The 27,229-nt window shown below is 36.6% G+C and overlaps 2 protein-coding genes across 4 annotated transcripts in view; one reads left to right on the forward strand and one right to left on the reverse strand.

Annotated features, from left to right (window-relative positions):
• Nucleotides 1-25,705, reverse strand: part of RPGRIP1L (RPGRIP1 like) — a 96,214-nt gene extending 70,509 nt beyond the window's left edge. Inside the window, exons 1-8 of the mRNA XM_024747495.1 lie at nt 25,694-25,705; nt 22,781-22,872; nt 20,665-20,809; nt 16,224-16,522; nt 12,868-12,970; nt 11,413-11,556; nt 2,229-2,334; nt 117-263 (exon numbers count right to left, since the gene is read on the reverse strand). Of these exons, the coding sequence (XP_024603263.1) occupies nt 117-263; nt 2,229-2,334; nt 11,413-11,556; nt 12,868-12,970; nt 16,224-16,522; nt 20,665-20,809; nt 22,781-22,865 (1,029 nt within the window). The 5' untranslated portion in view covers nt 22,866-22,872; nt 25,694-25,705. The remainder of the gene's footprint in view (nt 1-116; nt 264-2,228; nt 2,335-11,412; nt 11,557-12,867; nt 12,971-16,223; nt 16,523-20,664; nt 20,810-22,780; nt 22,873-25,693) is intronic.
• Nucleotides 25,706-25,879: 174 nt separating this feature from the next.
• Nucleotides 25,880-27,229, forward strand: part of FTO (FTO alpha-ketoglutarate dependent dioxygenase) — a 376,265-nt gene continuing 374,915 nt past the window's right edge. For 2 of the 3 annotated variants that reach the window (XM_024747442.1, XM_024747441.1), the window contains exon 1: nt 25,957-26,089. In XM_024747442.1, the coding sequence (XP_024603210.1) occupies nt 26,045-26,089 (45 nt within the window). In that variant the 5' untranslated portion in view covers nt 25,957-26,044. Of the gene's footprint in view, nt 26,090-27,229 lie in introns of all 3 variants that reach the window. The other variant, XM_024747440.1, reaches the window with a different exon arrangement.

Genomic DNA, 27,229 nt, shown 5'->3' on the forward strand with positions numbered 1-27,229 from the left:
TGTAGTTTAGGATTTTTAAGTCAATATAATATTTAAAATGTCTCTATTTTACTTTTTCAAAATAGTTACAGAGAAGTGTTAATGCAAAGGAATGGCTAAACTTTTTGGGAGCTTACCTCTTCTATTCTTCTTTCGGAAAATGTCATGGAACGTAACTTCTTCTCAAGAGTGCAGCATTTTAAACGCTGCTCTTTAAGCTGCATGTTTAGCTCATCTCCATTTGCCATCAAGGCATCATGGCTGATCCGGAGAGTTTTTTGCTTCTAAAAAACAAAAGGAAAATCCTTTCAAAACTATTTTTGGATTCTGCTTTGAATGAATGATCACCATGCCATAAATGAGTTTACTCCTGAAGTCCATGTTATAGTGTTTATTCTTTATCTCACAATGTATATATGCTACTATATTAATGTGCCATTATACAGTGTATAATGTCTCCATAAAGGATACTCTTGGCCAAAGTGTATCATAAGGAAGAAAATATTTTAGCAGAGTCACACAATGTAGGCTGTTTTTTTCCTTTATTTTATTTCCTCCTAGTTTTCTGACTTGTTGATAGTGACCAGTGAGTAAATTAGTTTTAGCAAGTAATTATTTTTTCTTTTTGCTGTGGTTACAGTGGTTGGACATGCTGTCTAAAAATGCTGCTGCATGGGTTAAAAATAAATGCTGACCATAGATATTCAAACTGAAAAGATCTGTCACCACACCATATAAATAGCCTTGGAAGGTTAGCTTCTAATTGTAATACAATTAAGAATTTCAATTCAGTAAAATAGTTACTGAAGTCTTCTTAATTTTCAAAATTGACCTATTTATGAATATGTTTTAAATTCAATTTTACATACTTACACTAAAGTCTTTTCATAGAGTCCATATGACCATAACATGTAATGCCTTATCTGCTAATTAAAATCATTAAATTTCTATTGAAGTTCTTCAATTGTTTAAAAGAAACATGGCTATTGAGCTACTTGAGTCCAATTTTTGTTAATCTTGCTTATAATCACAGAACAGTATCTTTAACCAGCTTTCTCTGTGCTTCATATCTCGGTGAAGCTGTTGGCCTGAACCTCTCAAATCTCTACCCAAAAGAGGTACCTGTGCTATCAAAGACACTTGATATTCATGGTATTTAAACAAATACCTGGAGTCACTGTTAAATGGAAATCAAAACAGTCAAAGTGATAAAAGAATGCAAAATCACTTTTTAATTCCTTTCTTAATGCTGCCTTTTAGAGATGGCTTTCAGCTACATGTATTTTTAATCTCCCTCTTCCATCCATCTGCAGATAGTGTTATCAATCCCACTCTCTAATTAATTTCTCTTTCATACACCCGTCATATTTATATGAAAGGTAGTGTATTACTTGACATTAAGGAGGTACCTGTAGGATGGAAAACATGACCCAGAGTATGGTTGAAAAATATTTATCTAATTCAATAGTGAATTTAGGCTTCAGATGACCCGCTTTGCATCAATTTACTGCTTTCCTTGTTTCAGTACTTCAAAGAAAGTACTGCTTAATATGAATTCTGCTCATCTGGAATGTTTTGGAGTTCATTAATTCCAGAACCTATGTTAATTATGCAGTGCCAATAAACAGGAGTCCTCTGATGGCACATTCCTGTGCGGCCATAGTCCTTGGTAAAACAACCATGGGGATAAGAATCTCAAGTACTGTCAACCGAAAGGTTAGGATTTAAAATAAATACACTGACAGTCGACATGAGGGGTATTCAAATATTTTCTGATACTGGTAGTGACAAAACAAAACAAAACACCACATATCAAAAAAGATTTAACAAAACTTGATTATTAATCTATTCTTAACATTGATCTATCTTGGATATTTCAAAATGCTTAGAACTGAAGATATATGCAAATACATCTAAACCTTCAGTGTTATGTGCCCATATGATTCCAGATAAAAGGAGTTAAAAATAAATTTTCTTCACCTGAGATGCTTTATGATAAATGTGTTTATTATTTTAAGATGGCACAGATATTTATAGAAAGTCCAAGCAGTTAGTTATTTCTTTAGTTATTAAGTTATAAATAGCTAACCATACAGGAAGTGAAATTATACACACTTGAGAATAAAAAGAGCAATCTTTAAAAACTACTTTTTAGTGTTACGACCATTCTACTTAAAAAAAAAAGTTGAACACTATTTTCGAACCTTTGTATCTATGTACCACCATAATAAAATAAATGATCACGGTACCTCTTGAAGCTGAATAAATTTTCCTTCCATTACTGAAAGAGCATTGCTTTTCTCCACTAGCTGCTTATGAAGCTTAATCATTTCTACGTTGTCCCGAATGTTTGACCTTCAATGATGTATTTAAGAAAAAGAGAGAGACAGAATAAAAAATGCAAGACAAAAGGAAAAAAATCTGTGGTGGGACTACAATTTTTCATTGAATGTTACATAGAAAAAAATTTACACACTTGCATATCAGTCACTGAGGTTTTTAGTTTATTATACACTTAGGATGGACTTATTATTTAAAACCAACCAGTAGTCATTCTTGAACTTTGATAAATGCACAGACTCTCAGAGTTTGAAGGGAGCCCCAAATCTGATGACTTTTGTCACTTCTACAATGACTGATAATATGAATTTAATATCATTTTATAGTGTCCTGAAACTTGGTACAGAGGACATCAGTCTTTAGCACAGCCATTGTTCCACCACCAAACTTCAGACTTATTTGAAGGAGGACTATCATACTCTTTTTCACTAAGTGAAAAATATGCCATACAGCCACTCATCTTCCCACCACTCCCTCAAAACAAATGGTATCATAAGATTACCATTTATTGGAGTTTCCTCCTGGAGTTCAGACTTTTCAAAATATTTCCAGAAAAAGTGACTTAGCATTTTATACTAATAATGCCCAAAGCTGGCATTTAAATATGTTGCAGATGTGCCTTTAGCTGTAAGAGATCATTTAACGTCCACAGGGTATACAGAAACTCTATATGCTGCAATACTAGTTTGTATTTTTCCTACTGAGATTAAAGCAAATGTACAATTTAACAGGAAGATCTTGTTAAAGGTTAATCATAGATCTAAATGAATACCTGTTTTCAAAAGGCATTTATTTTCCTGACAGAGAAAGGTTCCTTAATTTAATACGTTTTACATTCAAAAGTATTTTAAAAATTGTGAAGCTTGGTTTTAGACTTCATTTTCTAAGAAAAATAAACATAAAAATTTTAAGTTCAGAAAATTATTTCAGTATTTAAAGTAAGTAATTTTACTTCCAAAACTTATCTAGTATACACATATTGGAAAAATTGTCACAACGCCCTACTGGAACCAGAAAATGGACTACAAAGCTCACACATCTGTAAACCAGCTGAGGACCTGAAATACTTAATTTTCCTCTTTGATATTTGAAAGTTCATTGTATTTTGGCATCGAACAGTTAGTTGTCCTCACACAGAAGATAAACAAGTCCAAGAACCTGGATCTTGCCCAGGTACAGTCTTAACACAATGTTAAAATAATTATGTGTCTAAAACATGTTATCTAGTAGTACTGAGCTCACATTCAACAATACACTCACCAATATTCCCCTCAGCATTATTTTTACTCACTAAGAAAAAAAAAATAAGATGAAGGGAAAATATATTTTGAATAGATCTCAAGAAAATATTCATATTTTTTCATATTTATTAGTCAAAATAGAACTTACCTGTTTTCCCCAGAATTACTTGGTTTGACTGCTCAACAGTGAGTGACATTTACTGATACAAAAGGTTAGAATACTATTCAAGTAATTTCAAACCTCTTCTTACGTTTTCAGCTGTACCTGATATTTTACTTTACTTGTTTTTAAGCATGTTAGTATTTTCAAAAAGATATATACATGAGATATGTTTGAATAGTAACTATTACTTGATGACATTAACAAAAAATTAAGCCCAACAAGGCTTTCAGTCACATAGGGTCATAGAAACAGCAGGTTTTAATTTTTAATTTTCTTTGTAAGGCAAAGGCCAGTAAGTTGCAAAAACTTTCAGTGGTTTAATTGGTGGATGCTTTCTTGAATATTTTCCTAAAGTCCTCGGAGTTTAAACTTTCCAGAATATTGACTTAGTATTTTATTCTAATGATGCCCAAAGAGTGGGCACAGATACAACAGAAGTAGTATTTATAAAAGAGCAATAACAATGCAGTACTTTAAATAAAAAGTCAGTTCGCTAGAGAGTACACCTATTTTGGGATGACACAACACCTGCAAGTCTTTAACAATTATTTTAAAGTGTCAGTTTTAGGGCTTCTATACATAATAGTCATTATTATGATGGGATATTTTTGATGGCAACAATGCTGTTAAGCTGAAAGTGCAGAGTCAATGACATAAAGTACACAAAAGTTAAAAGCAACATTGTGATGAATGTGGCTTGGTCTTCAGGAAGGTGTGCAATGAAAAATCATCTGAAACCTGCCAATCAACATTTTTACACAGATGAAATATGGTAAAACAACAAGGGTGTACGTGAGAGAGGAAAGAGGGAAAGAGCTGTCACAGAAAAGTGAGAAGGATGTTGGAGGCAAGAGGGAGCTAGAGTCACTGCTAAGTGGCCTGTCCTAGACCTCTCTGCATGTGAAGGAAGGCCTCAGGTTGGTTTCCTCTGAAGAAGAGAGAGGGCTAATTTTATGAGCAATATTTTATGTGACCTCCACATAGTATTTTCCTGCCCTGTTCCATGCACTATGAATAGAAAGAACAATGCATAGTAAAAACATTCAGATGAACTCTGATGGTCATGTACCAATTCATATATGCTGCATTACACATGGTGAAATGATCTGCAAAGGGATATCAAGCACACTAATTAAGTGCTTTGTAAAAACAAATTTCTCATATTTTTCAACAAGGATTTTGAAAAACACTATAAAAAATTAAGTTGGAAAATGTGTTTTCTTTTTCTTTTTCTTTTTTAACAGACATTATTTAGAATTATGCTCAAATCTTCTAAAACTATGAGAAGAGCTGTTGGCCCATCTCTAAGATTAAAAACAAACTGAAATAAATTAGATTTTATCTTGAAAAAAAGTAATCCAGCTCAAAAACCTATGTGCCAAGTTTCTCTCATATAATTTGAAACAGTCAAGCAATAAACTCTGAAAGAGGAATTTCTAATGGAAGCCTTGAAAACACTTGACTCCAGCTTTGCTACTGGGTGCCATAATAAATCCAGAAACTTAAAACCTCAGATATACTGAAGAAGGAAAAACTTTCAGTGGTGCTATGTAATGTATAGTCTAATATGAAAGCTTAAGAAGCCAAAATCTTTGCTCCAGTGAAAGTTTCTAATACTTCATTTCCCAGGCACACAATTCCTCCCTGCCGCAACCCCCATCAACATTTCATTCTTTGCTGCAGTAAGGATTATGAATGCTAAAAAAAGCGTGTTGATTTTTTTGAGGCAAAAAATGTTGTAATATAGTACTTTAACACCATTTAGAAGGGAAGGTTTTAGAATACAAAAGTTGTTAGGTAAGATATTTATGAGGTAGAACGAAGAGGATCTTTTTGAGTAACAGTTTTAGGGTAACTAACTTTGGGGGATAAGGTTGAAAACAATCTTAGGATTAAAAAAAACTCTACGCTTTTTTTTTGGTGGGGGGAACAGTGGCAGACTCTCAGTATATCGTTGAGAGAAGTGTAGGTCATTCATAGCTCTTATTAGGGATACACAGATAACAATAAGGTATCACTTATGAATAGAATTATATGAGGTTGCTAGTGAATTAAATGGAATAAGCTTCACTAAAATAGCCAAGTAAAGTCTATTTGAAAGGTAACGACTTTGCTCAAAACTGCTGCTTTAGTTCACAGATGAAAATAATGCTCCCTGATTTAAGATTGCATAAAGGAAAACGTTTGTATGTGTATGTTTATTTGCCTCTGGATTGTATCTTTCTTGTGGTGTTGGGTCAAAATGTAAATCAGAACTCAATATTTTCTTATTCTTAAACACGTGCGAGGAATGGAGGGGGACAGTTATGTAGAGCTTTCTACGTGTACATAATCTCTCTACATGTACATAAACTCTTCTGAAAATGGAGGGAGCATTCCCAAGGACTGGTTGGGGACAGGAAGAACCCAAATCCTGGCTCATCTTCTTAAGGGGCCATTTTGAAGATCAAGTTTAATGGATTCTGACTAGTAATGGGAATTTGAGAATTATATTAAAAATATAAAAAAGCCCAATGAGAAATGTAGACTCACTGGCAATTAAGCTATAAAAGCGAACTAAAGGTTTTATACTGTTTTTACTTTTGGATAGAATTATAGCAAATCGGTGCAATAATACAGGCTATTTCACAATTATCAGAAGCAATGATTAGCATGATACAGGCCTTGGATGAAAAAAATACAAATTTATTAAATTAATACACACTGCTTACTTAGGAGGCAAAATCTTTCAGAATACCAAGGTCTCTGGGGATAAAAGCATCTGGTTTTAAAAGGTAGGAACCACTTACTCATTTCAACCTCTTCATTTCACAGTTAAGGTAGCTAAATGAGGCTTAGAGAAGTAAAGAATCTGGCCAGAGTTCTTATGGGAGAGATCCAGGTCTAAAGAGATAAATTCTTCCTACTCTTGTAAGTTGCTTCCTTTCTCTGAGATGTTCCTAAGTTTTAGCTTTCTCTCCACTCTCACATACACACTAACACACTAGTTACTATTAATTTTGATAATTTCTGTGGTTTAAATAAAGTGCTTGGGAAACATGCCAAGCAGCTATCACAAAAAAACTTAGATAACATTAATAATAAAAAACTTGGGGATAAAAGACATAGTATTTGAGTGTGATAACTTTTCATTAGGCAAATTTTAAGGTATTCAAAACAACAGTAGGAACTTGTTGGATATATTTTTAAAAAATGACAGATTACCTCCCTGTATAATAGTAATGTCTGCATGGTTATCCCTCGCCCCAGTTACCCTTCTATCCAAGAGCCAGATGTGCCCTCTAAATTAGGGGGCTGGGCAATCAGACAAATCCAAACTGAGGGGCATTCTGCAAACAACTATCATCAATGGGCTGGAAAAGACTGGAGAACCACTCTAGAATAAGGGAAACCTAAGTCATGACAATTAAATACAATACATGACACTTGACTGGATATGGGATTAAAACAAAGAAAAACAAAACAGGGCTTTCCTGGTGGTGCAGTGGTTGGGAATCTGCCTGCCAGTGCAGGGGACACAGGTTCGAGCACGTGCGGCGGAGCAACTAGTCCCGTGTGTCACAACTACTGAAGCTTGCGCACCTGGTGACCATGCTTCACAATGGGAGAGGCCACTGCGATGAGAGGCCCGCACACCGCAGAGAGGAGTGGCCCCCACTTGTCGCAGCTAGAGAGAGCCTGTGTGCAGCAATGAAGACCCAACGTAGCCAAAAATAAATAAATTAATAAAAGAAAAACAAAACAAAAATAGCAATTAAAAAAACAGCTATAAAGGCCATTGGGAAATTTTAATATGGACTGTGTATTTAGATGATACTACTGTTGCATTCATTGTGAAATGTCCTGAATGTGTGATAGCTGTACTGTGGTTATGTAGGAAGATGTCCTTGTTCCTAAAAGGTGCTTAGAAATGTAGAGAGGGTGACATGATATTTGCACCTAACTCTCAGAGAGAGAGAGAGGGAGAGAGGGGCCGGGAGGGGAATGGGCCTGTGCCTGAGTGGGCAGAATGCAGAACAGGCTGTGTCATTCACAAACATGCCAAGGGGTGAAAGGTATGTGTGTTCACACTACTATTCTTACAACTTTGCTGTAGGTTTGCCATTTTTGAAAATGAAAAGCTGGGGAAGAATTTTGAGTGCCAGGAAGTAATCCGCGTCTGTGCACAGCTGGAAAGATGGAGCCCCTAAAGCCAAGCTGCTTTGTATACTGTGTGGCTGCAAAAGGCCTCTGTGTTTTATGACTTGACAGTGTGCTGTCAACCAAAGGGAAGAGGGCAAGTCAGTGTCTGAAATATTTACGGGTTAAATTTCCTCCACTGGGACATTATGGCACTTACATGATTTCTAATTAAGAAGGTAAACACCCTAACATTTACTTAAAAAAACACTTAGTACAAACTAGTTACACATTTGGTAAGAGTATAAATATTTTTGGAGTTGAAAAAGTCAGTAAAAGGTAAAATCATCCTGATTTTAATGTTCATGTACATGTGTTCACTGGTTACTGCTTTGCAGTTAATTTAAGATGGCCTTTTTCATAAGCAGAAAATGTGCATTTTTATATTGTTTAAATTTTAATATGGATTTTTGTTCAAAACAACACAGACATTCAGGCTACTTGTAAATGATACAAGATTTTTTGCTAATGAGGCATTATGTAGAACATATGCAAAAATCACAACTCAGTCTTCCAAAATAGACCACAATAACAGGAAAAGACATGATTTTAATAAAAAAGAGCAGCACTGGGCTTTTACTTCAAAGCAATTAAGGGCTTTGGATAACCAAAAGTTTATGTCAAGCTGATGCCAAACCAAACTGGTCTATTAAACACATACTACGAAGAGTTTCTGTAATATTCTATGAAAAGGCTCTTTGCCATAAATATCAAGCACCGCACTCTGAAGATTACAACTACGTTAGGTTCATGTTTGAGAACAAGGAGTCCAACATTCAGATCAGACTTCTAGAATTTCAAATCTGAAATAATGTATCCATGAAAGAGAAGTTTAAATATGTTTTCCATTTTGTGATTTTTCTCTACAGTAAATTATACCAAGTTTTATATTCTCCCCAACATTTTTCAACAGTTTTCCATTAGTCTCAAAAAAATTTCTGTTACACATAAAATTTTGAGCTATGTGTAAACATATAAGAAAAAAAAAAAGACTTGAAGATCCTTATTTGAAGTCATTTCTTCAGTTTTCAACAACTGTATTTCAAGAAACAATATGTTATTCACCATAGATACCCTTCCTTCTAAGCAAATAACCAATAATTTTCAATTTTATAAAACTGTAAGGTAGGGTACAAATTGCTTTCATTATTTGGCCTCTGCAACAAAAGCTTCTTTAATAATACTTATTTTGCCTCTGCTTCTAATTCTTGATGTGACAAAAATAGACTGCTATGGAGTGAATAACATAATCCCCTAAGGTTAGCCTTAGTTTAGTTTTTAAGGTAAACTCTTCTACGTGTATATGCTGATGTCTTCTGCTGAAAATACCTTATACTAGAAAATATGCAGACCCATCTATGACTCTAGTTCTTCGGCTGTTCTAGTCCTAGGACTGAAGGACTTTTGGATTTCCCTTTCAATTAACACAACACTCTAGTTCTTAGATGATCATATTCCTTTGGAAGAAGGAACGGCCAACACAGGGTCGATCTTACTCTTTGGGAATTTAAGAAATATAACAGAGAAAGTAGTCTGATGACCTTGTACTCAGTTGTTGAGGAATGGGCTCCAAGCTTGGGCTTGGCCTAATGCAGAATTTTTATATTCAGATAATATTTTAAATATGGCTGTTGGCAATTTATTAAGATCACCATATTCAGTTTTGGGGTCTTCAGCACTGTTCTTCACAAGGAACCATTTATTGGCTTTCCAAGAAGGCTAGGTCTATTCTTAGGGGGAACGTGGATAACACCCAGGTATTTAAAACCCTGGTTCAAAGCCAGGGTTCAAATTACATTCCCTATTACAAATGTAATTCTCAAAAATATTCATTTTTCTTTTGCCCTGCACTTAGAAGGGTATATTAATGTCACTAAACATATAGAATTTCATTACAAAATTTAATTTTACACTTAACTTTTTAGGAACACAAATTAGTAGAGATAATATTAACCTTTTAAATCTTTGAAATAAAAAGCTTTTCATATATTTTTGGCCCACTTTATTTTTTTAAAACAAGTCTTCTATTATGCATCTTAGCTTTTTCAAATATAACTATGTAAGGTTTGTTTGTGAAAGAAGAAGTAAACTCTGATTCTGAAATGAAAAAGTGGAAAATCATACTTGGTTTTTCTAAATGAGAACCTACTCACATAAGTATGATATCACACTTGGTAAGGGAAAAACAAATAGAGGATCTAGGTCTGGTTTAAAAAAATATTAAGAGAGGCCTTCCCTGGAGGCGCAGTGGTTGAGAGTCCGCCTGCCGATGCAGGGGACACGGGTTCGTGCCCCGGTCTGGGAAGATCCCACATGCCGCGGAGCGGCTGGGCCTGTGAGCCATGGCCGCTGAGCCTGCGCGTCTGGAGCCTGTGCTCCGCAATGGGAGAGGCCACAGCAGTGAGAGGCCCGCGTAACGCAAAAAAAAAAAAAAGAAAAAAAAAATATTAAGAGAGAAATAAAAGAGACAAAAGATATAACAATCATATGCAATGTGTAGACCTCATTTGGATTCCAATTCAAACAGCAGGAAGTCATCGTTACAGAAGTTTGAATATAAACTAGTTATTAGATGGTATGAAGGAACTGCTGTTAATTTTGTTAGGTGTGATAATGGCACCGTGATTCCATTAAAAAAATTCCTTATCAGACAGCAATATATACTGAAGTATTTACAGGTGTGATGACATGCTATTTGGCAGGGGCTAATTAATTAAAGAAAATGAAGGGATAGATGAAACAAGATTGGTTAGCATGTTGATAATTGTTAAAGTTGAGAGATGAGTACATGAGATTTCAATATACTACTCTCTGTACCTTTGAGTATGCTTGTTCCAAACAAAAAGAAAAGGGCCATAAAGGAAGAAAATAATTCAAGGAAGAATATGGTAAAAAGATAAAATCTTGTTGAAAGCACAACATGGAAGCACAAAATGAGAGAAGAGGTATTAGGAACCAACAAATGACAAAGGAGGACGGAAAAGAAAATACTATATATTATCAAACATCAAAAATGAAGAGGCAGCAAGGAGACTACTGAAGGGCCCCACTGTCACCCATACCAATCAGCAAACTTCGATGCAAACTTTGAATATTAGGAGAGGTAACATCTTTATGGGATGAAAAAACTGGGTACTGTATTATGGAATTTACTACCTTTTAAGGTTGGGAAAAACACTTAAATAAGGTTGGGCTTATTCACAAGGTATGCCAACAGCTGAGTCCTTGTCACACATATTTTTCTTGGTAGGTACAATCAAATGGTATCAGAACTTCCTACTCGCTTGGTAAATGAGCAGAGGAAACAAGATGAGGCAGAGTAGGTTAGGGAAAAATGCCCTTAGACTTGAGTTGTTGATAGCAGTTAGTAGGTCTAGAGCAGCCTTATATGAAGAATGTTAAGTAAAAACATGATTTTTAAATAGACTAGGCTTATCCTTCTATGGCACATGATAAAGTATTTTAAACTAATTTTGACCTTATCAAAGTGATATTTCTGTTTTAACATACCTTTGATCTGTAGCCTGTTGTTCTCGAAGCTGAAGAAGAGATAACTCAATTTCATTTTCTTTTCTCCTCAACTGAGTTTTCAGGATCTCAGCCAAGTGCTCTAACTCTTCTATCTGGCCTCTCTGTGACTGAATAACATTTTCTCTGAAATAAAGAATCTTTACAAGAATTTGCAGCTTGAGGGAAAATCTGCAGTATGTAAGAGCAGTACAAAGAAAGTGCTTCATAGTAAAGGGCAAGCAAAAGTTTAAAATTTTAGCTTAAATGCCCCGGCACATAGTGAAATAGTAGCAGATTAAATGTGATGATTTGGAAGTACATATGGAAGAATTCAAGGTATTGCTTTATATAAGATAATGTCCTAGGCAACGGACTGGACTGTGGTTCAATTCAATGCAGTATTTATTGGTCACCTACTAAGTACTCTGTGATCTGGTCTTCTTCAGATAATTTATGTGTCTTTGTTCTTTCATATGCACACCTGCCTACACCACCCAAATTAACACTTCATAGAGAGAAGGCAAGAAGTTTGCAAAACATAACTTAGTGGTCTCTGCTTTATATTTTATCTCTACCATGTCTGGCAGCATCCCAGTGTACCAAGCCTCAGGACTGGTATGAACCCTTGCTTTTCCACTGACTAACAGGAAACAAGGTTAGGTCTAGTCTTTTAGTTTTATTCTTTCACAGGCAATCATTACTGTAACTGGTATTTAAAATATTCAAAAGTAAAACTTTAAGCCAATATTATTCTTAAGTAGCTATCTAAAGTATGATACTCTTTGTCTCCTGCTTTCTCTCCTCATTCAGAATTGTTACTTTTTGATGATCCAGGTGAAGGCCTTATCTTCATTTGTGTGACTTACAGACACTGAGATCACCATAAGGTTTTGATTAACTGGAAAAGTAAGCTAAACGTGGCAGAAGTAACTTTTCTGAAACCACAGTATGATGAAGAATGCGGTACCATAGAATCAGCATGAAACAAAATCTGAAATCCATATGTATTTGATAGCTCCAAACTTTTAAGCCACTCCCTCCAATTCTTTTTTCTTTTTTTAAACCACAGAAAGGCTAATTAATTCATGATCTAAAAAACCCCGAAAAACCAAAAAAACTACCTGTAATTCTTCTGAGAATGAAAATGTTGCCTCTAAAGCTTATACTATTCGAAATGACTGGGCTTTATGCCATTCCATTGAGGGGGAAATTATAATAAAGAGGACTCTTCTCTAAACGCTTCCACTGAGGCAACTGGTTAAGTTTTTCATTTACCTCATTGTACTGGAAAGATGTTATATAATATCTGTTCTTACCTCACAGATCTAGCTGTATTTTAATGGAGCAAACTATTTGTACACAAACCAATTTTGTTTAAAATAAGGGCAAGGGAGGGGTCAAAAAAGACATGATCAATATACAGTGTTCTAAAATGATCACAAAAAGAATACATACAAATTTCTTATTTCTCCTCTGGCTTCTTCGAGTAAAATGTTGCCATGTTTTGTAGGCATGGGTTGCAGAGTTTCCGCTACACCTGTATCTTGGAATTTAATACCTAAAAATAAATTAATAAGATTATTAATTAGTGAAGTTATTTAGAAAACAAGGACCCTTGACTTGCTATTGTAAGGAAATATGCAATACAACAAAGTCTCTTAAGTACTGAGAGATATGTGCTCCATAGTACAGAGAATCAGACATACATTGCCAAAGGAACTGTTAGATCTCAGCCACCAGTTGGCATTAAATAAAACACAGCAACAAGTATTGCTCATTTAACAAATTCTACTATGGAAACCAAATTACCCAGAAACAGTTTTATTCAACTTAGATTTAGAACTTCCAAAGTAAATGCTGAAAGAACCAAAATTTTAACCGGTCTTTACAATATAAACTGAGGTATGAAGGAAAAAGTTTTCAAAACCGTGATTTTTTTTGAGTATTTTTGATAAAGGTTTTTTGATTTTTAAATTACTCACTTATACCCCTTGACCTTACATTTTGAACCTTATCTTCATTTGTGTGATTCACAGATACTGTGAGTGTTAAGTCAAAATGTTTCCTGTACTTTCATTTATTCTACCTCAATAAGAAAATCCATATTTAAACAAAGGTAATTTGAGAAGAGATCATCAATAGGATTCCTTTAAATAAAACATTTTGCTGCTGCACTTAAATATAATTTTTCTTATAAAAATAATTACAATTTTTGTAATTTACAATAATTTTGTAAATATTGTAAATTACAATAATTTTTACAAGCCTGGTCCCATTGTTAAAAATGAGACATTCTTTTAATTATAGGAGTTACTTTACACTTATAGAATAATTAGGCTATTAGTTTTAGGTAAATGAAGTATGACAAATAATTTAGATTTTTAAAATGGAGAACAGTTCCAGACATAAAGGTACAGAAAAAACTCATTCTCCTTATGAAAGTTTACTTTTTAAAAATGAGAATTTTAATTAGGAAAAATGGAACTATCATTTGCTATTTCCAAAACTTTCAACATTTATTGCTGTAATCCAGAGTAAAGAATGGAACAGGCCCTGCCTAAAACATTACAATAGTTTACTGTGTTAAAATTTGCCAATTATATTATTTTGGCAGTAATACTAATTCTTAAGCTTTTCCTACATATATCAAGGAAAAACTAAACATTACTACTAGAACTTAAAAAACCCCACTTATACTCAAAACATATCTTAAAACTTACAGTCTCATGGTGATTTTCCAATGGCTATATTTAAAACGTATACACTTTATAATCTTTCTACTGGTTCTTCACAATAAGAATTGTTTCTACACTACACTGATCACACCTTAAGCCTGTACTTTCTATACTTTATCCTGACAAGGTACAAATAGGAAACGATAATATTTGTATAGCAGCTTTGGGGGTAAGACTGCTTGTGGCCCAAGAGGATCAGGGTTCTTGCCCAGCCCCTCAGGCTGCGGTATTTCTGACAACTCTGGTCTAAGTCCCAGCCTCAAAGGCGGTCTTGAAGAGTCTATTAAGGCTACTAAGGTAGCGATCTTGATAATGATGCCTCAGGTTTACACAGAAAGAAGTTAGGAAAGTATTCATTACTATTTAATCCTTTGTGCAACTTCTATGTCCTAGATTCTGTACCAAACAGTGAAAAAGTTCTGAATTACTAACAGTGTAAAAACAAGGAGAAATTAATCTATGTAAGTAACATTTTAAAGGCCCTTCTATTCTGTGGCTCTTCTACAAGGAGAAACTTCCATCAAACTCTTCTATTTAAACAACAATTCATAGTACTAGATTAGCTTGCCATGTTAATCTAATATTTGGGCATCGTTTTTATTTAGCATAAAAGACCTTGCAGACCACAGGGATCATCTTGCCCAACTGTAGTCACAGATGACAAAACTAAGGTTCAGAGAGGATAAATGACTACTTAAAGGTAAAATATATTGTTGTGGACCTCCCATCTCCTGACCTTTCTTCTAACCTGGTGTTATCATTCCATTTTACAGATGCGGAAAATGAGGCTCCGGGAACTCAAGTGCTCTCTTCCAAATAAAAAGTTAATTAGCAGCAGAATGTATTTTTGATTTATAATTCATTATGATTACTTTGGTTAAATTCAAAGTCTACTGCTAATCTCACATAGCTAGGAGTAGCCAAGCTCTTTTATCCTGGAGCTGCCTCCTGCCTACTATGGAGGCCTTACTGATTTCAAAGGAACTCTGTCTAGGGAATATATAGTGTTAACATTTTGGCTTGGAGAGAAGAATGGAACAAATTTTTCTCTTTTTCTGTTCAGATGGTGTTTTTTGTTCCCTCAATAAATTGAAAGTCTTACATGATCTTTTTATTTCCCTAAAAATGTTTGGTCTTTAAGTGGAGCACGTTCCAAACAAAGATGAACTAGAACAAAATTCGATTTCCTGCCCTAGTAGTTGAAATGAAAAAAGTATTCCTTAAAATATTTATTGACTTTTTGCTTCATTATAAATAAAGTTTGTCTGTGGGTGGAGGGAATGGGGAATTTTCATTAGAAATACTTAGGTTCTGTCTACAGTATTGAGTCTTCTATATTCAATTGAATTGCTCTGTAAGCTGGGTAGGTTTTAGGTGATTCATTTTCAAGATGAGAAGAGTGATTGACCAATGATCATTTTTTGAAGATGGAAGAGACCTTTATGGTCGCTCGCTTAAATCCTTTTATTTTATGTGTAAAGAAAACTCAACTTCAGAATGATTAGAAGACTTGTTCAAGGTCACCAGACAATAAGCAGAGGAGCAAGAACCCAACTTTTTAAACCCCTAGTTATGTGCACACTCCACTGTCAAGCTGCCTCCACACAATGAGGAAGATTTAAACAATTCTGTAAAATTTATAGAAGGCCTTTGGATGAAGAACCTAAGTGCAATCCTTCAGAACAACAGTGTGACCATATGAGCAAATCAGTGGTTTCTCTATTTGCCTGAGTCAATGTGATTTCCATCCATAATATAAAAAACCAACTCAAACTACACTAAACCCGTAATTGATGTAGTTTCATACATGCTTCTTTTATTAGTTAGGAGGAATAGTTTTACTAGACAAATGTAAATGTTTTATTAGACAAATTTGAGCATGATCTAGTGATTCTTATATAAAATGATCTTCATGTTAATGTGATTTTATCAAAAAGTCAAAAAATGATTTCTCTCTTTCTAAAGACACTCAAAAACATGAATAGTACAGAAATAAAACTCTGTGTGTATGTACGTATGTGTGTGTAAAACAAGTTATTAACTTAAATTTAGGATTTAATGTAAGCTTTATTTTACCTTTCCTGGGGCATTCCTGTAAGCCTGCATTTTCATTCACTTTTCTACGCCCAGTGTTAACACGAGATTGCACATAACTGTATGGAGTTTGCCTGTGACCCTGGATCTGAAGTTGCTGTTTGGTTGAAATTAGTCTGTTTTTGAGGACTTCATTTTGTCTTTCAAGCTCATGAACTTTCTCTTGCAGCCGCTCAATCATTTCTTCCATTTCCACATCTCTTCCCAGCCGCTTGGGGCCGCCACCAACCCATTCATATCTTTTCTTGTCATTAACTAGCCGTATTAACTTGGTGGCCATTCTAGGGAAATAATAAAAAGATGAAAAGGAATGTGAGAAGTCAGCATAAAATGCATTCTGTTGAAAGGAACATAATCACTGTGAAGACTTCAGTGCAGAACCTGAATAATAAATTTCAGGTTTTGATGTAACTATTACTGCCTGTGAAGAATCCTTTGATGATAATTGAAACCACTGGGCAACAATCTGCTTTATAGCACTGACAAATAACAGTTTCCTAAGGCTTATCATTTAAGGTTAGTAAAGAGAGGACACATATTTACTCCATATGTTCCTCAAATGCAATTTTTAACGCATGACCTTATGTAGGAATGCTGTATGCACTTAAATGTAGCTACAGATTGTGGATATGGTGGGTTATATCTGCAAGCCACAGTAAGTTAAAACTTTTCAAAATTGTATTAAGACTATCCAGCATTTAGGTGATGTATTGTTTTCAGTTTCTCTAGGATTAAGACATATTACAAATATAAAAATGTTAAAATGCATAGATACATACATATTAAAAGCCCAATGAAAAATTCAAAAGAAACCCAAATGCACCATTAAATGTTGCTTAGTGCTCAAGAAACATGCCTGTTTAATGGTAGAACTTAATTAGGTACAGAAAGTATTATTTCAATGGTACTTTTAAATTTAGACATACATTGTGCTTTTGACATCTCAGGAGTTTATACCTTTGATTCTTTTAAGTTTTGATAAAAACTGGTTAGACAGAACAAAAGACAGAAAGGGCACATGGGGGTGATGTAATATACACGTACGGAAAACATGCTTGACAGTGAATGGAAAAATCTTGGCAGTACAAGAAAGAAAAGGTGGCTTTGATGAGAGACACAAGTTCAAGACTTTACAAAATTGGTCGCACATCTTCAATAGCTGATTCTAGTTTATAGTGAATCTATTTTTATAAAGACCCAGACAGGAGATTGAAAATAAAAACACACTTCATTTTTCTTTAAACGGGGGTTTGCTTTATTTTAGCATGGTTATGGACAGAAGCTTTTACTTAGGAGAACAAAAGTGAAATAAAAAAACCCCTTAATAGCTTTGGGATGTCACAGAACAACCTTTTTTTGCCCTAAGCAGAGTCCTCAGTAAAAGCAGTAGTAATACATGTCTATCTACACTTCTGGCTACTCGGCCTACAGCATGCAGCATCAGGGGAAAGCTATGCATAACATAATCAGTTAAGATTGTTTTCTTTTTCCCTTGAGGCACATCCATTAAACATGCTTTATAAAGGATGTAGGATAATAAAAACCAAGATCCAAGAGTACCACAAACACCCTAGTAAAGTAATCAATGGATTAGTTCCTTTTCCACCTAATCCAGAGAAGGATATATCATTGAGGAATCTGGGCAGGTATTGTAGCCCAACAGAGCCACACACTCTACCTAGCCCTTTAGGACTCTGAGCCCCACCAAACGGCTTATCCATAGAAAGATGGGAGCCATTTAAATGAGATGTCAACCTAAATATCTGAATCTTCTTTTACACAAAGACTTTCACACGGATAGAGATTACATTCAAAAGAAAGACAAAGATTTAAGCAAAGATCAATAAAACTAAAAGCTGGTTCTTTGAGAAGATAAACAAAATTGATAAACCATTAGCCAGACTCATCAAGAAAAAAAGGGAGAAGACTCAAATCAATAGAATTAGAAATGAAAAAGGAGAAGTAACAACTGACACTGCAGAAATACAAAGCATCATGAGAGATTACTATAAGTAATTATATGCCAATAAAATGGACAACCTGGAAGAAATGGACAAATTCTCAGAAAAGCACAACCTTCTGAGACTGAGCCAGGAAGAAGTAGAGACTATAAACAGACAAATCACAAGCACTGAAATTGAGACTGTGATTAAAAATCTTCCAACAAACAAAAGCCCAGGACCAGATGGCTTCACAGGCGAATTCTATCAAACATTTAGAGAAGAGCTAACACCTATCAGGAAGCAACCTAAGTGTCCATCGACAGGTGAATGGCTAAAGAAGATGTGGCACATATATACAATGGAATATTACTCAGCTATAAAAAGAAATGAAATTGAGTTGTTTGTAGTGCGGTGGATGCACCTAGAGTCTGTCATACAGAGTGAAGTAAGACAGTAAGACAGAGTGAAGTAAGACAAATGCCATATGCTAACACATATATATGGAATCTAAAAAATATAAATGGTTTTGAAGTACCTAGGGGCAGAACAGGAATAAAGACGCAGAGGTAGAGAATGGACTTGAGGACATGGGGAGGGGGAAGGGTATGGTGGGATGAAGTGAGAGAGTGGCATGGACATATATACAGTACCAAATGTAAAATAGATAGCTAGTGGGAAGCAGCTGCATAGCACAGGGAGATCAGCTCGGTGCTTTGTGACCACCTAGAGGGGTGGGATAGGGAGGGTGGGAGGGAGATGCAAGAGAGAGGAGACATGGGGATATACATATATGTATAGCTGATTTACTTTTTTATACAGCAGAAACTAACACACCATTGAAAAGCAATTATACTTCAATAAAAATGTTAAAAAAAAAGTTTGAAGCAAAAAAATAAGATTTAATATGAAAAAGCAGTCATCATCTAGAGAAAAACAAACCACTCCAATTTTTAAGGCAAGAAGAGCACATCCATAGAGAGGCTTAAAATTCCTTCAAAGATACGCAAGTAAACTTTGCCAAGAACGGTAAGATTGCATCTTTTTGTCCAGTAATAGCAATAATTTTCATTTGATTATTTTATATTAATGAAATAAGTAATCAGGTAAAGTTTGAGTACTTCTTTAGAAAGGTGGTTTAGCAAATCTACATTCACACTAAAGTGATTCTAATTATATCTTAAGGATAAATTTAAAGATAGTTTATCCATGTATCTAGGTAATGTCAGTGGTGTGAAACTGAGAAGGAAATTAGAGCTTTGGGTCATAGTGGTCATTGGATCACTACCCTCAGGGCTGAGTAAAATAAAATTCCTGGAGGTTAAATGGCTTGAACATACCATAGGCGAGTGGCAGAGAGACAAAGAACACATGCACATCACTTGACTCCTAGCCCAGTCCTTTTTCCATTAAACTACATAGCTCATTATTAAGTTGTTTTCTATTTTCTGGCTAGGACAAATTACTAATGAGGTCAAGGCTGTGAATTTAATTCTTTTACTGACCAATTAGGTTTACAAAGGAAAAAAACTGTTCAGTGGTCACAGACTAAATGCCTCATTCAGACAGGGTGACGGCTGTGTTAGTGGTCAGAAAAAGAAACAGGCAAGTGAGTCTTGAAAAAAGCCATCAACACGACTCAAAAACCAACTCAAAGTAAAAGCTCTGCACAAAGCAGGTCAGTGGGTCATTAAAACAAAGTCCACAGAATAGAAACTGACTAGAATCACTCCTTTAGAGGCTAAGTTCCAAGCGGAAGAAAAACCCCCTATCTTCTTTGTTCAATCGTTGTCTCACCTTTCCATTGAACCTAGAACATGAATGGGATTACAGATCTGTTCATGCTCACAAATGAGAATGAACTTTTAATGCCACACATTCGGAAGACAGTCACTGTTACTGAACAAGAAAGAATGAAAGGTATCTACTCTTAAGAAATAATCCCTGCAGAAATTTTTTGCATACAAAAGTGACCCTGTTTCCTCAGGAACAATAGATTCTTTGAAATAAATACAGATTCTAGATTAATCCAAGCAAAGTAAAATATGTTCCAGATAGTGATGTTCTCATTAGTAAACCCCAAATCTTAAAGGAACATGCATCCTAACAAGTTAGAGTAGCTAATTACTTTTTAAAACTTTCATTTTAAAATCAAGACGCTTAGAAAACAGATGTTTTGGCCATTTGCTTATTAAACTATAAATATTAAAGCAAAAGTTATTTAGAGATACGATACACTCATGGCACTCATAGCTATTAGCTCTTTCTTTCAAATGGCAACTTCAGACATAATAAACACTCATAATCTTCTTGGTTTATTATCCTAGTTTGTAAGATTTTCCATTTTTAAAAACTGTACTGATTTATAACCTTCCTTGCTCCAAAAAGGATTCAAGGTGGGGTTTTCAATTAAGTTCATAGAAAAGCATATCCTCCAAACTTTACAGAGTCAGGAAAAAAAGCTAAAAGCTTTTTATCATAACCTTTTAATTTTATCCTCTTGCTTACGGGCATGCTGTTTAAGTAAAATGTTCTCATCATGCAAACGCAAAAATCTGTCTTCCAGTTCCTCACGACTGATACGTGACACTGCCTGGCGAGACTTCATTGTCCGTGTTGTTGAAGTTTCTGCAAAAATGCCAAGGTAATTAATAGGAGGATTACTTAAAATAGCCTCTAAACACAATAACTGTTGATATTAACATAATCTCTGATGCACTCATCTCAGGTTTTTTTGTGACCTACAAATAAGACTGCTTTAGAAAATGTTATAGCATTGTTCACGCCACTGATAGGAGGTAAGAACAAAAATCTTTGCCATTAATACTTTATATGCAATATTAAGGGTTTGAGCAACAATCGTTTCCACTCAAAAAATGTATTCAAATAACAATGTAAGACGGAACTTACATCAAATAAGAATGAAAGATGCAACTCTGATTCAATAAAGACTTTTCAATTTATATGCTGAATGTTGAAAAAGCTAAATAAAAAGTCGGTATCTGTAAGTATTTTTTTCAAAGGTAAGAGTTATAACAATAACAATATGATTAAGATATTTTTCTGAGCTATGGCTTACAGAAAATAAACAATAAAATCTGTAAGACCAAGCAAACAAAAACCTTCACAAATCATTTATAAGCTTTCATATATTTTTAAAGAACTTTTACACCTTTTAGCAGGTGTGTATATATTTTTTTACTTATGCTTAAATTTGCTATTTTCCTGTGAAGCTGGTCAATTTTCAACAGTCCTCCAGAAGAAACAAGGAACAAATGGACAAAGATTAAAGCCCTATGAGGCGGTTACTTAGGGCAAGACTTGAACTTAGGGTATCAAATACTAAAAAATAGCCTTGTACACTTAAAATTATTTGTATTTTAATCCCTGATACTCCATCAAAGATCTAAAGCAAAGCTTATAGGGCTTCCCTGGTGGTGCAGTGGTTGACAGTCCGCCTGCCGACGCAGGGGATGCGGGTTCGTGCCCCGGTCCGGGAATATCCCACATGCCGCGGAGCGGCTGGGCCCGTGAGCCATGGCCGCTGAGCCTGCGCATCCAGAGCCTGTGCTCCGCAATGGGAGAGGCCACAACAGTGAGAGGCCCACATACCGCAAAAAAAAAAAAAAAAGCTTATACATTCTTTTTACTTTTTAAAATTTTTCTTGTTTTTTATTTTTTACTTTTTTTTAACATCTTTATTGGAGTACAATTGCTTTACAATGTTGTGTTAGTTTCTGTTGTATAACAAAGTGAATCAGCTATACGTAATACATATATCCCCACATCTCCCATTCCTTTTACTTTTAACAATAAAAGCTGTATAGTCAAATTTATCTTCTTCAATGAACCATATTTTGACCACCTTTCTGTGGTAGTTCAAGGTGGCCACTTGCAGTGTTTTGATTAACAAGTGTATGAAGAAGCCTTAGTGGAATATATTTTACATCACAGCCTTCTCAATGACAAATGTTATGGAATGACAGAATGGCTGACACACCGTACACACAAACAAAAACACAGCTCTACACTCTATATTGTTCCTTAAAGCAGTCCTTTTCTTAGTTTGAAAGTGCTTTTTAGCTCTATAGCAACCACTAAGTGATAAAAAGACAAAGAAAACCTCTAACGTGTATTAATTTGATAAAACAAAGTCAATATCACTTGGCTAACAAACCATTTTGAGACATTCTACTTGAAAGGCAAAAATGTTTAAATATGGCATTTCCTCTCATATAAAATTTAAGCTGAAAGAAACATTTTAATGGCGAATGTGATTTAAACCAGGCAATTTGGTTTGGAGGCTTGGTACTCTCTGTGTCGTTTCTACTGATGTGTGGAATTTTAAGAAGATGATTTATAACAATTCTTTATCAGAACAGAGGGGGATTTTACATTTTCTGTGAGCTGTTGATAATTGATGCATGCAGTAAAATACCATATGTTGTTCTAAATTCTCCATCTTCTTGTTTAGTCCAGTCAAGACTATATAGTTACTTAAATGGCTTTGTTTGTACGAATAGCAGAAATACTTTAAATTAAAAGTAAAGAAGTTACTGATCAAAGTTCATAATGGTAATAAATAACAGCTGGCTGTACCTTGTAACCCTCCCATTCCAAAGAGATTTAGACCTGTATCTTTCACAGGCAGGTCTCCTGCAGTCTCATCAGTTGGACCAGACATTGTGTATCTGTGGAGAAAAGAAAATTCAAATAAAATCTTTCCAAGTTGTAACATTAACTATGCAATGGAATGAACCAAATAAAATGAATAAGGCACTAGAACTTTAATGGACATCTTATTGCCCACATGTGCTGCTTGAAGAAGATGAAAGCTTCTATTTTAAAAGTAATACTACATTCGGGCTTCCCTGGTGGTGCAGTGGTTGAGAGTCCGCCTGCCGATGCAGGGGACACGGGTTCGTGCCCCGGTCCGGGAAGATCCCACGTGCCGCGGAGCAGCTGGGCCCGTGAGCCATGGCTGCTGAGCCTGCGCATCCGGAGCCTGTGCTCCGCAACGGGAGAGGCCACAACAGCGAGAGGCCACGTACCACAAAAAAAAAAAAAAAAAGTAATACTACATTCAATCATGGAGCCAGTGGTCCTTTCAACAGTATATTTCCTATTGTTTGCTTAGGAAATGAGGTAAGATTATCATTCTTCCTTTTCTCTTCTTCTTTTTCCTCTATCTGAAACAAAAACAAACTCCCCCAAATTTAAGAAATACCTCCTCTCCATCCTCTATCCCCTTCTCTGCTCCCCAAAGAAGGTATTTGGAAAAAACTCAAGTCAGGAACTTGATTCAGATGGTTGTTTCTCTTACTTACTGGCCAGTCAAGTCACCTAATCTTGCTGAGTTTCAGTTCCTTAATTAAAAAAAAGAAAAAAACAATTCCTATCTCCCAGAGTTATTTTAAAGGTAAGTGAGATGGTAAATTAAAGGCATATAGCACATTTGCCTGGGATGTTCCTATCACTTGAATATTAATCTTCAGCTTGATGCATAAAGGAGTGGGTAGTTCCAAGTTTTGTGAAAGAGGTTTCATAAATTCACCAGCTGGGTTTGTTTTTGTAGTGTCCTTTGTTGCCATGAGGCCTAGGTCCCTACCTCCTAGGAAGTCCCAGGGCTTCCTACCTCCACATACATGCTGTCCAGCTAATTCTGGCATTTTTACAGTTTCTATTCTTTACAGAGATGCATCACAGTAACTTAGTTTTAAATGCGGATGTGAGTGGTCCATGCAATGTTTAGTAATGCAAAAAACCAATGAAGATGTCCTAAGGCAGAGGTTCCCAATCTCTAGCACTTTGGTCCTAGAATGTAAAGTCTGAGAGAGTAGCAAGCTGATTTGTCTCGTTTACCTCTGTATTCTCAGAGCCTGGCACAGAGCTGGGTGCATAGCTGGCATTCACTAAATAGTTGTTGAATGAACGAATGAATGAATGAATGGAGTCCTTGGGGCTTCAGGGTCTGTGGAGCCAGAGATGGTTTCCAAAATCTTGTATGCATATGTATACATGCATCATCTTTTAGAGAGAAGGTTAATAACTTTTATTATAACTCATCAAAGATTTCGGACCAGTGCATTTTTACTGTGACATAAACAACTAATAGACATATGCCTGGGAGATCATCTACTTCTCTTGGAAACACTGCCACAGGAGAGGTCAATTTAGGAACCAAATTAGCAAGAAGTTTAAACACAGGACACGTGTGAAAATGATAACTTTTCCATGATAGAGCTATGGTGGCTTTTATAATAACAGTGATGATGATGATGGTGTTAACATTTATTGAATGCTTACTCAAACGTGCCAGGTGCTCTTCTAAGTGCTCTGCTTATGTGAATTAATTAACTATCTCACAATATCCTTGTGAGGTTGTTACTCAAAATGTTTCCTACTTTACAAATGAAGAAACTGATACACAACTTAGGTAACTTGCCCAAGGTCACACATCTAAGAAGTAGTTGTCTGATCTTACTTTTGACTGTCACAGCTGGGAAGCAGGGGACCAGTGTTACTGGCATCTAGAGGCCAGAGATGATGCTAACTATCCTATAATGCACAGGAACCACAAAAAAAGAATTATCTGGCCCCCAAATGTTAATAGCGTTGAGGTTGAGAGACCTTGCACAGTGCTGCGATGTCTCACCAACAACGTGTCATGCGATCTCTCCTGGCTCACTGCGTGCCACTCACACTGTTCTCTAGGTTCTTCAAATCCATGGTACCCTTGTCTTGCTCGAGGCCTTTGCACTAGCTGGCTCCTCATTCTTTGGGACTCAGCTGAAACATCACTTTTTCAGAGAGGCCTTCCCTGAGCATCCTATGTTAGAATACTCTTCCAATTTCAGCGCTGTTTATTTCTTTTACAGCAATCATCTCGATCTGCAATTATCTAATTTACTGGTTCATTACTACTTCCTCTTCACTAATAGAGTGTAAGCATCTTGAGACCGGTATCAGTCCTGTTCAAAGCTGGTTGGGAACAGTGCCTGGCACAGGGTGGGTGCCAACATTAATGTTTATGGAATGAATAAATGAATACCTGGCACTGAGACTAAAATAGTAAAAGTCTCCACCTTCATGGAGTTAAGAGGCTATGGGGTCATCACGATAAACAAATAACTGTAAAAATTAAGCAAACAATAGGTCACTCAAGAGGCTTAGGGTCTCCCAACCAATTCCTAATCCAGGGCAAATAAGCGAACTATTTGTGTGACCTTCTACTTGAAGAAGGACCTGGAGAAGCACGGCAATTAGCCTCAACGCTGATCAGCTAGGGTTTAGGGCTGGGACGGAAAATTTCAAACCGTTGTTGGGGGTGGGGACAATGGGCGGGCTGCGATTCGGGCCTGTGGAGGTGGAGGTGTCTCGAGCCTGGCTTCTCTACACGCGAGTAGAACTCCAAGCCTTCTCCAGGACGTAGAGCAGACCCCAGGACCCCGGCCCGTGCTGCAGGTAGAGCGGCGGCAACCTGCGCCCCACCTATTCCCCGGGAGTACTCACCGCCACTCTCGCCCCGCCGCTAGCTACCGTTGCTATAGCGCCGACGGCGTGTGGTGCGGCCGGCCTAGAGGAGCACGGGAAAAACATGGCCAGCCCCGTTGCCTCCTGGGAAATGTAGTTCTCTTCGGGCCCTAGCACGCCAGTTGTCGGACCTGGGAAATTCTCTTGCTCCCAACCCCGAGGCGCATTCCGGCGTCTCCGCAGTGCATCCTGGGAGTGGTAGTTCCCGCGGCTCCGAGGGAGAATGGCGGCAGGCGGGAGCAGGACGCAGAGAGAACTACATGGAGGAGGCGGGGTGTAGGGCGAGGAAGCTACGCGACTAGCAGTGGCGAAGGCTGCTGTATCGGCAGCATGAAGCGGACCCCGACAGCCGAGGAACGAGAGCGCGAAGCTAAGGTATGTCGGGCTCTCCGGAGTCTGGGATCTTTCGGGCACTTGTAGCTGGGGGCTGGGAACCGGAAGGGCCTGGTTGAAAGGTAAGCGGATCCATGGTCTTAAGCCAAGGGATGACAAGGCCTTGTCAGCAAGGGAGCCAGAGATTCCGGGGGCTCTAAATTCGTGCTGCTCGGGATGCAGGCCTGGTCCTGTTGGACCAGCTCACATGAGAATCAAGACACCATTTTCTTGTCCTGCTTCTGCAGCTCATTCCTTGCTTAAATTTGTAGCTACCCATGTGCCTGAGTTTACCGGACTCTTAGGTGTCTGTGAGCATATCAGTTGTGCTTTCTTTTTCGGTAATGATTTCTGAGGACTGACATCGGTTTAGGTGAAATAATCTGTGCGGTCAGATGTGTGTATTTGGAACAGTTGTCTATGTTGTGTCTTCGGCACAGTGGATATGGATCTTTAACTACAATCCCATTTTCTACTTTTGGGGTTCACCCTGTAGCATTTGGTCTTCCATGAGATTACAATAATAATAGAATTTTTCTGTTTTTAGCATTTATTATGTGTCAGGCTCTGCGTTTTCATAATATTTATATTATTTCATATTCTTATCGCAACAGATTGCAAGTTAGATATTATACAGGTGGAATATCAAGAGTCCTGTTTTACAGATGAAGACTTGAGGCTCAGAAGAATTGAGTGTTTCCCTCATTCCGCAAATCAAGTCCTATTTATTTGTCTAAATATATTGGTAATTGGGTCACTTGTTTCCATCTTCACCACCTTGGACCAAGCTACCATTACCTCTTCAATGGACCGTTCCAATAGTCTCCTTATTGGTCTATATTCACTGTACACCCAAACACCTTGCTCCCCTTCTGTCCCTCCTTCCACACAAGAATCTTCTCTACACTGTGGTGTGTGAGCTTTTCAAAATGCAAATCTAGGGCTTCCCTGGTGACGCAGTGGTTGAGGGTCCGCCTGCCAATGCCGGGGACACGGGTTCGTGCCCCGGTCCGGGAAGATCCCACATGCCGCAGAGCGGCTGGGCCTGTGAGCCATGGCCACTGAGCCTGCGCGTCCGGAACCTGTACTCTGCAACGGGAGAGGCCACAGCAGTGAGAGGCCCGCATACCGCAAAAAAAAAAA

This window comes from Neophocaena asiaeorientalis, unplaced genomic scaffold, assembly GCF_003031525.2.
Source record: "Neophocaena asiaeorientalis asiaeorientalis breed wild unplaced genomic scaffold, Neophocaena_asiaeorientalis_V1.1 scaffold438, whole genome shotgun sequence".
NCBI lineage: Eukaryota > Metazoa > Chordata > Mammalia > Artiodactyla > Phocoenidae > Neophocaena > Neophocaena asiaeorientalis.